Source organism: Electrophorus electricus, chromosome 9, assembly GCF_013358815.1.
Source record: "Electrophorus electricus isolate fEleEle1 chromosome 9, fEleEle1.pri, whole genome shotgun sequence".
NCBI lineage: Eukaryota > Metazoa > Chordata > Actinopteri > Gymnotiformes > Gymnotidae > Electrophorus > Electrophorus electricus.
In genome coordinates this window covers 21,077,637-21,091,865 of record NC_049543.1, presented here as the reverse complement: position 1 = coordinate 21,091,865, position 14,229 = coordinate 21,077,637, and the positions used below count along the sequence as shown (strand labels likewise).

At 41.3% G+C, this 14,229-nt stretch overlaps 1 protein-coding gene and 2 non-coding genes across 4 annotated transcripts; 2 read left to right on the top strand and 1 right to left on the bottom strand.

The window, feature by feature from the left end:
• Positions 1–2,697: 2,697 nt before the first annotated feature.
• Positions 2,698–12,238, top strand: patl1 (PAT1 homolog 1, processing body mRNA decay factor). Of its 2 annotated transcripts, none has more exons than XM_027023643.2 (18): positions 2,698–2,803; positions 3,749–3,848; positions 4,327–4,730; positions 5,163–5,243; positions 5,591–5,791; positions 6,122–6,223; positions 6,391–6,477; positions 6,664–6,875; positions 7,070–7,220; positions 7,402–7,519; positions 7,912–8,009; positions 8,206–8,265; positions 8,388–8,533; positions 8,746–8,905; positions 9,155–9,280; positions 9,392–9,483; positions 9,599–9,748; positions 11,545–12,238. In XM_027023643.2, the coding sequence occupies exons 1-18, from the start codon at positions 2,789–2,791 to the stop codon at positions 11,564–11,566; spliced, it is 2,325 nt and encodes a 774-aa protein (XP_026879444.2). In that variant the 5' UTR covers positions 2,698–2,788; the 3' UTR covers positions 11,567–12,238. The 2 variants fall into 2 exon arrangements, with proteins under 2 accessions (XP_026879444.2, XP_035385652.1); XM_035529759.1 differs by lacking the exon at positions 11,545–12,238 and adding an exon at positions 10,948–11,014.
• Positions 12,239–13,254: 1,016 nt separating this feature from the next.
• Positions 13,255–13,327, bottom strand: trnak-uuu. The gene has a single exon. It is a non-coding gene; the product is annotated as a tRNA-Lys (tRNA).
• A 689-nt stretch (positions 13,328–14,016) lies between these two features.
• trnar-ucu lies at positions 14,017–14,108 on the top strand. The gene is given in 2 exon segments: positions 14,017–14,053; positions 14,073–14,108. It is a non-coding gene; the product is annotated as a tRNA-Arg (tRNA).
• The last annotated feature ends 121 nt before the right edge of the window (positions 14,109–14,229 follow it).

Genomic DNA, 14,229 nt, shown 5'->3' with positions numbered 1-14,229 from the left:
AAATGACAAATGCAAACATCAGTAAAATTAACACTGATGCCTAAAAATGAATAAAAGTGGTTTTGGAATTTGACAAGAGTTTATCATTCTCAATAATACTCTAATATCAATAATGTTTAAGTGAAAAACATCAACATGGGTGAGATGGTAGATGTAGTTCACTGGGGGCTACAACATAATATACTTAATTTCTGAAATGTGGTTATCTAACCAGTTACAGGGCATTTATGTAAGTAAGCAACATACAGCTTTCATACCTGCATAATATGCATACAAAACAGCTTGTCAGGCACTTAGTAAAACGTATCAGACATATCAGTATTATGGGCTACAGCTTTTCTGAATAATGCATATACTGGCCATCACCTTTGTCCTCAAGTTTGTGTGTGATACTTTTCTGAGACCTCTTGCCAGCATTGTAGGAAACATCACTTACATATCTAATGATAAATGATTGTGTGCTTGATGCATGAATGTGGTTTTAGTTGACAGGGTAACAGAAAACTCTTAACCTTCATGCATGCAGGTTGGAGAGAACGTATTCCTGGGCAGTGCTGAATGTCCACATCAGAAGTGCCTTTCCGTCATCGCACCCAGCCTCACGTACTGTTTCCAGTACACCAAAGATATGAACCAACAAGCAGGAATAGAAGATAAGCAAATTAAATGCATTGGGCAATCGGGGCAAAACGAGATACAGGTGAATCAACAGAATGCAGGGTTTAGCATAACAGGAAAATGTGGAGATAAGGATCAACACAAAACAAAAACCACATGGCAGCAATGAACCGCAATGTCAGAGGGGGAACCTATGACAAAGCAAAAATATATCTTACTGATGAATTGAGTTGAAGCAAAAAATAAATAAAACAATAATAACAAGACCAAACTTGATAGGCACATGGTTTTTGAGGGATCTTAGCCCATTCCTTCATGGCAAATTGTTCCAGATCATTCAAATTACATAGTTTTTAAGCATGGATCTTAAACCCAAGTTCCATCAATAAATTCTCAATAGGATTGATATCCAGACTTTGAGTGGGCCACTACAGGACCTTTATTTTGGTGTCTTTCAAAAGGTTTTAGACCAACATGGATGTGTGCTTCAGGTGACTTCAGATCAGACTGCTAGCATTTCTCCACATTATCCTTCAAAATCTCAACATAATCTTCATTCTTCATGACCCCATGCACCCAAACAAGAATCACTGTGCCTGACGCAGCAAAACCTCCCCACAGCATTATGCTGCCACCACAATGTTTAACTGTGGGAATGTTTAACTGTGTTGGGACTGTGTTGGAGGCCTTGTCCTTCCTTCTCCAAACAAAAGCAATATTCATGTGTTCACTCAGCTCAAATAGTCACGGGCAAATATTAGTCTTGTTTTGTTGTGCTGTTATGTGAGCAATTTTCTTTGGGTGATGACCTCAAAGCCCACCATAATGAAGAGCCCTCATAACCTCTCCACAAGTGGCAAAAATCATCTTCACAGAGACCTGGAGGTTCTTGGTGACATAGCCGAAGATTTTCATATCAAAGGCTTTGATATTTTGCACTTGTGACTATACCCTGGTTTGTTTCTAAAAAAAAATGTGCCTACTTGTACATTGCAATGATGCAATGTACAGCCATTCTGCCACTTGGAAATGGCAGTAGAGCCCTGTTTAAGATAAGCATCCACTACCTTCTTTTTGAGGACCAGACTCATTTCTTTGCTTTTTGGCATAATTAAATTATTTATTACAAAGAACGTAAAAGTGATGTCTCTTAATTAAGCCTTCAAGTGGCACTATCCCTGTTAATCGGAGTCTGGTTAGTAGAGTCCAATGTTAATTGATTTTGTCAATCAAGTCAGTGGGGTTCAAGTGTGGTCCTGGGCAAAATAAAATGAGCCAAATCCAAAATTGAATAATGTTAAACTTTAATGTCTCAACAGAAAAAATAACTGGCACATTTTTGCCCAGGAGTGTGCATATATATAAATGTACAATTCTAGCTCAATACTAGCTCATTTACTTTTTTTTCCCTGATAAGTTCATAAAGAAGAATTAGTTAGTTCATAGTAAGGAATTATGAAAGTACAATCAATGTCATAACTCTTAAAGAGATTCTTGTGCCATTTTAAACCAGTTGGTGAGCTATACATTTTCCATTACCCTTTCATTTCACGTATGAAAAGAAGTACTAATGAAAGTGTGTTGTGTGGGTTTTTTTTTACCATTAAGCCATGTTTTTGAAGAAAGCATCTTTACCTGGTATTTGTGCTGATGTATTCAGATATAAGTTTTCATTGACTTCAGTGTGACATGGATTCTGATTGTCCTGCTGTAGATGCTCTCAGAATCAACATATTTTTCAACCTTTCCAACCTCCTCCGTGGTCCCGATGACTGTTAGATGTGTCTACACTTTACATCTTATTTTGTTTCATCTTACTTATTATCTCGTAAAATCCTGTTAATAGTATTTTATTTTCTCTTTTATGCCTTACTTCCAAATAAGAATGTCAACATTTCATATTCAAGCAATTGCTATAAATGTACTGCTTAGTTGCTAAACCTCAAAGAAAATATATCCGCAAATTTATCAGTGCATAACATTTTATTTTTTTTAAAAATACACGGAACATAACTATATAAATCGGAAGATAAAGCGCGTTCGTTCCATAAACAACTGAATGACTATATGCGCGTTCACGACAAGCACGATCTGTGTAACGTGCGCGGTCCCTCGCGCAGTTGTGGCACAGTGGAAAATTGAGCTAGCTAATATTTCTTATTGACGATACATGTTCCGTTTTCAGGTAAATATATTTCTGTGTTGGTTCGCACCCTCAGATTGCCTACGTTGTATTAGATAGTGTTGTGGAGTGTTCCAAGCCGTGCGCGATTATTTTCGCGCATATTTGGACATTTGTTTATCGACAGCCAGCTAGCTCGCTAACGATAGCCGGATTTGCTGTGAGGCCTAGTGAAGCACCGGCCTTTGCTTCTGTTACTTGACGAAAGTGGGGGGCAGCATGTCGCTATACCCAACGTATAATAGAAGGGGACTTCATTCCAGCTTTTGAAATTGTAGAATATGTTAGATCAGGTGTCAAATAGCCAGTTAGCCATTAAGATAAATTTGCTTGGTTCCTGACGCTGGCTAGCTTTGTATGTGTAGTGCAACGTTAGTTTTATAGCTATCTGCTAGCTAGTTAGCTAACCAACTGAGTATGTAGTTGCTGGCCAGATGGCTATCCAGTTAGCCAACCAACTTAGTGGGTAGCTAGATACCTAGCTAGCTAATGTGGCGTTTCTTTCGTCTTCGCGCTTTTGGAAATTTCTTCAGTGTCCGTATGAGGTCAAGGCATAATTCCTAAGATCATTTGCTCTTGCGGCATATTGCTATTCACCGCTTTAACGGACCTGTCCGTTGCCCAACGTGAACTGTACGTAGAGAGCTACTGGATTTGGTCGTTACCAGAGACACGAGGAATAGAATACTGTTGTATTCGTTTTCTTTGAAGACCACTTTTCATATAAGGTTACTTAACAGAAAGTAGTTGGTTAGGGTTCACACTGCGCCTGCACATTTAGCTGGCTATCTTAGCAGTACTGGATGGGGTGGGCAAAAGCGGAGCGCTTTCTGCTTGACCTACTTTGACGCATCGTTATTAAGGCTCGACTTTTTTTTCGTTCACTGATCATCTTTGTGGCTACTCGTACTCCATTCTTCACCTCTTTACGTTTCTGCTTGGCTCCAGTCCTTTGATGATGACTGCACCCTGGAGGAGGAGGGGCTGGTAGAGGAGGAAGATGAAATCGATCAGTTTAACGATGATACTTTTGGGGCTGGAGCGATCGGTAAGTCTGCAGCGCTCTTACTGCTCTGAAGTGGTTGGTCATGTGTCTAAAGTGTTGCATGGCATGCACTTCGAGTGATATTGAACTACACATGAGATGGCTTGTTCAGACTGTCTGGAGCTCTTGTTTAAGTGGATGATTGACCCACAAAAGCATTAATTTTTAATTTGTTATTAGTAATTAATAGTTGTAAATACTGTTATGGATACCCTGTTGACTTTCAGCTAACAAATTTTCAAGGATATATTACCAGATGCCGCAGTGACAGTATATTGGGTAGTATTACCAGCACCCAAATTAGTATGGCATGCTATAGGCCAGCACAACACTGTTTGGAAGATCATCGAGATTAGTTATTCCTCTTCAGGCTGTGACTGGTATTGCAATAATGGTTATATTGTCTTTAAATTAATATAGAAGCTGGTCATGCATTTCTCCCTAATGATCAGCACTATAAAGGTGACTCCCTTGTGCATAGATGATGACTGGCAGGAGGAGCATGCTCGGCTGGCAGAGCTGGACGAGCGAGGGCGTGACGGGCTGCTGGGCGTGGCTGATGGCTCCTCTTCCACTGCCTGCCCCCCTCCGGTGGAAAACGTTCCTCTCCCTTCCTCGCTCCCCCCGCCCTCTTCTTCCTCGCCTCCTCCACCAGCTTTAGAGGAGAAGGCTGGCGGCGATCTGGTGGAGTCGCTGGCTCGCCTAATTCTGGACTCTGATCCTGCGATTGCTGGAGTGGGCGCTCCTGAGCCAGACAGGACTCGCCTCCCTGCAGTGCCTCCCAGTCAGACGCTGCACCCAGCATTGATTGGCATGCCCCCCTCGCTGCTAAGCTACCAGCAACAGCAACATCTGCTGCATAGAGGGACAGCACCACTACAGAAGGTGAGTTAACCTTGTTAGCTGTCTTGTTGTTGTTGTTGTTGTTGTTATTATTATTAAGTACTGTATTGTTTGGCTGTATTTTTATTAATAATAATACTGTTTATCTGTTGTTGTTGTTATTATTATTATTATTATTAAGAATTCATACTGTCTTATTTAGCATTTTATACCTTATTTATTAGTTTATTGAAAATAATCAGATGACAGATCTCCAAAATATACATTTCATGTAATCGCATTTGTTTGTCAATGTGCAGTGATTTTTGCAGAAATATCCACCTTGGAGGTCATAAATTCATAAGAGCATGTTGCAGCTGTGTCATGACTTCTTTGAAATTTGTGTGAGCTCTTTTCCTGGTGACAACATGGTTAAATTACATGTAAAGCCCTGTTAGAAGAGAAATGTAACTCCTTTCATTCTTTCTTAATCAGATGAGTTCTCACAGTATTTGGGACAGCAGTGTAGGCTTTGGTCCTGTTAGTGTTACCCCTGGACTGGTTACTCACATGGAGGTAAAACACCCATAAAACTGCTGAACTCATCATCTTTTGTTGGGTGAGGTTGTGTGGTATGGTTGAAATTCACAAATTTTATACAGAACATCTATAACTGTTATATAATGTAAATAAAAAGAATGCCATATGTATGTGTTCACCGTTTTCATAAAGTAGGAGCACAAACATAGTACATTAGTAAATTACTGTTAATTACTGTTGATGTCTGTACATATTTTCACTTACTAAGGATGTTTTGTTCATCAACACCTATAGTCAATTACAGCCTATAGTCGATTACAGCCTCTTTATCTCCTAGTTCCCCTGGTTCCTTTTCTTAATGATGCTTTCCTCTTCTATCGTAGGACTCTCCTCTGCTATCCATTATCAAAGAGGTAGGGCTTCCAAAACGGACACCTCCAGTCAGCAGGGAGGAGGGCCGGGACTTGTCTGAAAGAGTTCCACCTCCTCGTTCCTCCTCACCTGTTATTGGAAGTCCACCTGTAAGGGCGGTACCCATTGGAACCCCTCCCAAACAGCCCATGGGCCATGCCATAAATCAGCAGGTAGGCCACACTTGGATTTCAGTGGATGTTTCAGGATTCATCATTAGTCTGTATTATAGCTGATGATGTTGCCCTCTGACCGCATTTAATTGGGATATTTTTTTTGGACCCATTTCTTGCTCGCCAGCCAGCAGCTCTGCTGTGTTGGAATATTGTGCCGTTTTATTTATAAGCTGGATGCAATACCTTGAATGCAGGCTATGTTCATGATCACATGCAGTATTTTGAGCGTGCTAGTGATTTATCCCGGAGCTGCTGTAAGTGCCTTCCAGGATTTTGTGGCAGTGCAGGGCTGAGTATAGACGTGCGTGTGGTGTGCTTTCTTCTCAGATCCCCCATCCTGTTGCTGTGCATGTGAGGGCTCCTGTACAGCACCGTTACCCCCCTCCTTTCCCTGAACGCCTCTCCCCCAACACTCTCCTCAACATCGCTGTAAGTGACCCTGTAGCATACTGCACGTCTCTCTCTGTTCATACCTTCTTACCCCCTTTCAATTTAACTGAGCTTAGTGATTTGTTGTATTCATACCACCTAGGCTGTGTATAAATACAGGGCTTATATTTATAAATAGAGGGTTTGTATCCCTCCGCCTCCCTCAGAACTCTCCGCTGTGTCGTCCTCCATTTCCTGCTGGTGTTGGGCCAGTTCTGTCTCAGATACAGAGAGCCCAGTTGCTCAACTCTCAGGTAAGATTTTATTTCTTATTTTTTGCCTAACTTACTCACAAAAGGTATCCTCAAATTAACTCTCCTGTCTTGTGAAGTGGGAAGTTGTTGACATATATGGAAAAATATGCTACGAACAATAGCTTTTTAAAATGTAATAAATTACAGTTTCAGGATGAGTCAGTACCCCCCTTTTTGCTTTCCCAGGTGGGTCCTTTCTCGAGAGGTCCTGGTCCGGCACCCCCGATGTTGGCAGGCAGTGGTGCGGGTTTTAGGCCATTTTTTGGGCAGCCTCCCCCTAGAGTGGGCCCCCATGTGCCACATGTCCCACCTCCTAACCACACCCCCATTCGCCACAACACAACCCATCTCCACCCTCAGCACCGCAGGATGCTTACCCAGAGGATGCAGAGCCGAGGGTGTGTGTTGTGTTGTGTGTGAGATTTGCATAAAAATGTGTTAAATTACTTTTTAGGTTTGTGCTATTAATTTAAGATGGCTTAGCTTTGTACTTTTGTTCTCGTGTGTTGTGAAACTAAAGCTGTAGGTGTTATGGAACACAGTCGAAATCCTGTGTTTGCCTCTGACTGGCTGTTTCTCTGCTGGTCCACAGGGAACGTAGTGGGGTCAGAGTGTCAGGGGACAGGAGAAGCAGAGACCCCTACAGTAACCTTATGACTCAGAAAGAGAAGGACTGGGTGGCTCGCATTCAAATGATGCAACTGCAGAGCACAGACCCTTACCTGGATGACTATTACTACCAGGTACACACACCAATACTCCCACACACTCCCTTTACTGGAACCACCTAGTCAGCATTCTCTCATTGACTAGTAGAACTATGGGCACACAAACGCATGATCTTGGGAGTGACGTGAGTGGCATTCGACCACAGTGGGAAAATGTAATCATTCCATGCTTTTTTTTTTTTTTTTTTTTTTTAAGAATTATTATGAGAAGATGGAGAAACGTCAAGAGCAGGACCGAGACCGCAGCAGGAAAGAGCACACCACCAAACTCATCACCCCTCAGGTGGCCAAAGTAGAGCACACCTACCGACCAGGTAAACGGCCGAGCCTACCCGCAGCCCAGTCTACTTCAGCGCTGTCCCTATTCCCACAACACCCTCAACATATGTCCTTGTTTCCAGCTTATCAGTGTGTGTGACGTTAGCAGCACATTCCATCTTAAATGAGCTGGCATTAGTTGGCAAGAGAGAAGTATTACCCAGTGGTTCTGTAGCTCATCTAGTAGAGTGGCTAGAAAAAGATTTTAGCCACACCAAGGTCTTGGGTTCCCAGGCAGTGCACATACCGTTATATCATTAATATGTTATTCCCTCTGGGTAAGAGCATCTACCAAATGCTGTAAATGGAAGAAATGATCAAAATCACTGATGAATATGTGTGTGTTGAACAAACTTAATTGTTCTTGGTACTTGTGTCCGTATTGCAGTCCAGTTTGCTGGTTCCCTGGGTAAACTCACCGTCTCCAGTGTGAACAACCCTAGGAAAATGATTGATGCAGTGGTTACTACTCGCACTGATGATGAGGTTGGCTGTTCTCTTTGTTTGTTTGTTTTTGCCTCATCTGAATCAGATATTTCAGTTGGCCCACTTTCTCCCATCCAAAATGGTCCATGTTTTACATCTGGCCGTGTCAGTTTAAGTGTTTGGGTCATAAGTCGCCATTGTGACGCTTCTTTTGTTACATGATCTCGATTGTTTGTGCTTTTATTTACGTGCACAGGAGAAGAGGGAGAAACAGGTGTGGAACAAGAGACGACAAATCCTTTACACTGTGGAGAAGGTGAGAGGAAATTACAAACCAACCATAAAGAAACGAACGGTTTTGAGATCAGACATGCATATATGTTGTGTTCTTCTGACATACTGCTGAGTTATAGGGTATAAAATATCAATGTCTTCCAGATGTACACTCTGCTACTAGAGGTGCAGGACTTTGAGAAGAAATTCCTACAGACCCCTGAGGAGCAGAGAGAGGCACTACTAGAGCTACACAAGACCCACACGCTGCAGCTCTACAGCTCACTGCGGGAGAAAGAGTGGGACAACCGGTAGGGACAGGGGACATGGAGGGAAGGAGCACAAGGAGAGTCAGGGATGAATACGTGAAGAACTGAGCGAGAAATGATATAGAATGATGGATTAGAGCAACCAGATGATGAGACAACAAATAAGTCAAAGCCACGGCGCAGTAATGTATCGTATGAGTTTATAGACCTAAGCTTTAATTGTAACGAGTTTCTAACTTTGTGTGTGTATACAGAGTAAGTGATGAGCAGTGTCTGATGATTATGTCGGTGCGTAAGGGGAAACGGCTCATCTCTAGGCTCCTCCCCTTCTTGCCGTCACCCCAAGCTGCTGCTGTTGTCATGGGAATTGCGCGTAACCTTCCAGCCTTGGCCAAGAAGGACAAGCAAGATCAGGTACCACTGTCTGTAGGCCAAGTGGAAATGAGACACTCATAGTCTGACTTGTAGTCACAGTGGTGCTCCTAGTGTTCTGTATAAAAAGAGGGCTCGAGGATGGTTTCCTCTGGAACTCATTCAGTCCAGACATGACTCGCGTGCCCTTCCCAAACCGATCCTGATGACTACATAAACACCATTTGCTATGAGCCAGTGTTGGTGGTAGTTTTTCTATGTGATTTAAAGTACCGACCGCTTCCCCCATAGGTCCTTTGCTGGTTGGTGGAGCCGGTCGCTGTAGTAATCCAATCCATGTCTAGCTCTGCCCTCACTGATCTACTGCAAGAGCTACAGGGCAGCGAGGGCCAGTTTCCCCGCGTGCTGCAAAATAAGGTAACCACTGTCACAGTTAATGAGGTGTGAGTCTGAGAAGACATCCTACAGAGTGGCTTCTGCTTGACTTTAGCACATTCACGCCAGTATGTTTCCACTCGCCTTTCTCAGTTTGGTGTGACGCTGCTTTACCTGATCCTGAGTGAGGGGGAAAGAATGCAGAGCTCTGATCCCAAATGCCAGCTCATGGATGACAATCGCTGGTGAGTGCCCACATGCCCGTCTAACTGTGCATCAAACTTCTACCTTTTTCTGTCTCTCTCTGTCTCTGTGATGAGTATTGGGGTCAGTAAGGAGCTTCCCTCTCACTCCTCCCAGGACAGAGTTGGTGTTTTCGGTGACGAGGGAGCTGTTGAAGGTCCCGTCCTCCTCGCTTTCGCCTCCTCTCTTCACTCCTCCCAATCTTCTGTCCCTCTTCTCTCGATATGTGGACCGGCAGAGACTAGAGCTGCTACAAGAGAAGCTACAGTGAGCTTTTTCTATAATTTATGGACTAACAGACACCCACACAGAGTGACGTGAGTCTCTGCAGGTCGGAGTAGTGGGTGTTTCGAAAGGACAGTGGGTGTGTCAAAAGGTCTTGACTGGAAGACAGTGTCATGTACGTGGTTCTTCCTTTGTGATTTCTGGAAGTATCCCCTCAGACATCATCCTTACAGGACCATTGCGGATCCAGTACTCTGACAAGTGTTGTGCTATTAGGCAGCTAATGAGTAGCTTACCCAAAGCAAGTTCTTACAAGTACATATTTAATGCTGCAAGTCACAACTCCCTCTTGATTGTATTAGCTAGCATGTTACTACTGAGCTGATACACACACACACACACACACACACACACACACACACACACACACACCCCAACTGAGTGGGCTAAAATGCTGCTATTTTCCCAGTCAGATGGTGCATATTTGCATTGTTTACTGATGTAATTTCAAAACAGTGTGAGACCAATACAATACTTATAAATTGTAACTGCATTGAAATACTGTATGAAGTTATGTTCCATTTGCTAATTAAAGGTAATGGTCATGTCCTTGGGAGCTTTCGTAAAAATGTTTTGTACTGAAAGTGAATGTAAGATTCTGCTGTGGCGTCGGAATCTGTGGAGTCAGCACAGCACAACCTTTTTTGTCTCACTGTCTAACAGAGCATTTTTGGCCAATGGGAGTAAGCTTTTGGCACACCCACATCACCTTTTGTCACGCCCACACTTCTGGTCTGCAAAAACCTATAGTTTGCACACAGACACTGCCTGTATTTTAACCAGGTAGATATGCTCTCACCAGCTGTGTCATTAGAAATGCTTCCTTTATAGGTTTACAGTTAACAATCGCTAGGCCATTCACTGCCATGTACAATGTGTTGGACATCCTATATCTCATCATCACAAGTCAGTCTGTGACCACAGCACTGCTGTGGGCTGTATATGTTGACCCCTGATGAAGGACTACAGGGAGCATAAATTATGCATGACAGTGCATGGACCGCAGTCAGCAACTGTATAATATAAACCTGTGAGATGGGTTTATCTAATACATTACATCAAAGATGCAAAATGCTACAAAAAAAATCTTAATCATGTATGACACATCATTGCTTAAATGCAGACAATAATAATAATTATTTATTTATACAGTACCTTACATAAAACACGATGTTTTACAGAATATAGAATGATCAGAGATTCTGGAAATATGTATAAATTGAGGATACAACTTGCTCAATTGTTACTGTAAGTATGGTACTCTTGTATAAAATGATATTTAAGTTTTTTTAACTAAAAAGTAATTCTGTTTGTCACTGAGTGCAGAAAAAGTAAAACACGCTTGCCTTTCCTTGGAAGAATATAGAGCAGTGCAGTAGGGGGGGTAATTCCACAGATCTGGAATGCTGGTTCCGGAACGCTCCTGCTCTCCCACTAGACCGTTTACTGCATTAATGGCAGGCTGGCCTGTGTCAGAAGGGAAGTGTAGAGAAACACATGACCAAATACCAGGTATATCGCTTGCTAATGATCATTTCTGGATTTAGTGTAGGATTAGGAAACAGTATAGTTACAGGTTTGCCATGGCAGGTTTTTTTGCAGAAAATGACCATCTGATTGATGTACTTTGGACTTTTGTAATAAACAAAACCCACAAAAAAAAAATCTTGTTTTTGTGTGGATGGATGCAATCAGGTCCAGATTCCCAGCTAGGGATTTCTGTGGGCTTGTCTGTTCCTAACTTAAGTTCTCTTCATTTTTGTTTTCTTTCCCTCCAGGATCACTGCCTTGTCCAGGTAGAAGTTACTTCCCACATCAAGCTGCTGTTGAAGAGAGACTGTTAATATTCATGAGGATGTATACATGAATTTATGTATACACATGGGTGTGTGTGTGTGTGTGGGGGGGGGTGTGGGAGAGGTAATTAGGGCTATGATTATTATTTTAATCCAGCAGAAAACTCACTTTCTTATTTTCTGCCTTGTTATTACTTTGTGTGTGTGTGTGTGTTACAGAGAGAATGTTAGATTGTGGTTGAAACCAAGAAAATTAATTAATCTTCATTTTTAATGATCTTGTTAACACTGATGCCCGTGATAAAACAGAAAATTAAAAGTATTTCTATTGTATAAAACAAATTCTAATGTGGTGTTTTAGTGTTTCGTATCTAATAGGTCAGTGAGAAGGATAGTGGGCCTGAGATTGTCATGTCAACTAAGCAAACCAGTAGCTCATGTCATAAATGACTGAGTTGTTGGATTGCATAGTGTATTTTGAAGCAGATAGAAGCAGAGCTTGTTAAAGATTTGCAAGCACAGAAACAAGCTCAAAATATCCTTCCCTCGCCCTAGCCGTACCTCAAGTACGGCTCAGCGTGAAACTAGGACTTGTTGTAGGGTATTGTTTGTTGTTGCACTTATTGTTGTCCAAGATATATCTTAGATCTTGTACATGTTTTGCACTTCTAGGCATCAGCATTGATCCCTGTATTTCAACAGTATTCTAGTTCAATGGTATCTTGAACTCTAACCTACCTTACTGGCTTGGATACATTCTATGAGTAAATGATAAAGCACTTGTTAAGTTCGTTCTGGATAAGAGTGTCTGCCAAATGCAGTAAATGTAAAATACATCACTCAGAGACTGTGAGAAAGATGCATATTAAACATAGCTCATCACAACAGGCATGTAATGAGTCTTGAGGGGTAGATCCACTGTAGCATGTAGCCAACTGACATCATTCAGAAACATGCAGCAGCAGATCACAGGGACGGGCCTTAAATGTTATTCAAGTGTTTCACAGTGGAGATAATAGATGTATATGAATTTAACATGTTTATAACTAAAATTCAAATATTTCCTTCAGATTGAAGGGTTTTCACCTTCAGTTATTCAAGAGCAGTAGGTCTTTAATAACATTTGGATCCTGCGCAGTTTCGATAGTAAACATGTCAATCTGGATACCTTCACAAAACTCAAGATGGGTGGAATCATGACATTGCCTATATAAGTAATATCTATTATAAAATATGCCGTTATGGTCAGTTTCAGGAAGCAGTTTTACAGACGTAATCTGGGGTTGAGTTGAAAATATATTTTATTTTACTTTAAAATAATTAGCATCCATTAGAGTAAATAAATTCCCATATTTTATGGGTGAACCATATGCCATATATCATATCTTTTTTGGTATTTTCAGTGCATGAATTGTACAGTATAAAATGAACCACCTAGCTACTTAGATCATGCAAATCAACTTTTGCAAAGAAGTGTTAGTTTGTTAAAAAATGCATTTTGCTTTTCAACCACGCTGTGTCTCGTCCTTTTGCTTAAGATAACACAATGTTAATATCACCTGTTCATTCGTTAGTGTGCGGCTAATTTAATTTAGAATAGTTGAGTATTTCTGTGTGCGTTAAGTCATTGCATAATGACACATGCAATGTGGGTTCACACTTTTAATGCGGTAGTTTGTGTGAAAAATTGTACGCCCGAACAGGGACTTGAACCCTGGACCCTCAGATTAAAAGTCTGATGCTCTACCGACTGAGCTATCCGGGCTCTGAGGATCCCTGTTAGCCTACACCACAAATTGACCGTTATTTGGTATGTTGGTTACTGAGAAAAAAAAATCATGTAACTACAATAATAAAATACTAAACAACAATAATGTTGTACTATTAATAAAATTAAATACATAATTCAATAACTTGCACAGATAAAACAAATAACTACCTATTTCTGAATGTAAGTCTAGTAGAGGCAAAAAGTCTCACGCCTAATCATCAGCGATGTCAAATATTCAGACAAGTGGTCCAACTAGCTAAGATAGCGTTATATTAGCTGACTTATACCGATAAAACGAAAGACAAGGTCCAATTTAGGGAAGGTAGCTTTGCTAACCTAGGTTACTTAGGCTAGCTAGTTACCTCCCCGAATAAAGCATTCTCCTTATAACTAATGGGCACCGCTGAATTTTGGATATAGAATATAACTAATTATTTAGACAGCTGGATTATTTATATTATCAACTTGATGTACTGATTGTTTTTTCTTTCATTCCAACGTGCACATTTTCATAAACGGGTGCTTTGGCATTTGCAAATGGTCAGAGAATGTCGTAAATGAGCCGCGATCTTTCCAGAAAACAGCAACGCTTCATCCCAAATAGAAATTCCAAATCATTTATACCATATAGAGTAATGGGAATATCTACCTCAAGAAAGCCTTTGTTAAACATATCAACAGGTGGCTCCGTGGCGCAATGGATAGCGCATTGGACTTCTAGTTAATCATGGAAGGAGTGATTCAAAGGTTGTGGGTTCGAGTCCCACCGGAGTCGTCCTTTTCCAAATAAGGTCGATCATCTTTGCTTTTACAGCCTTGCACACATGACACTTCATGTTCTTATTAATTTAAATATATATGACCACGTATAATTAAAGATTTACAGAAAATGGTGT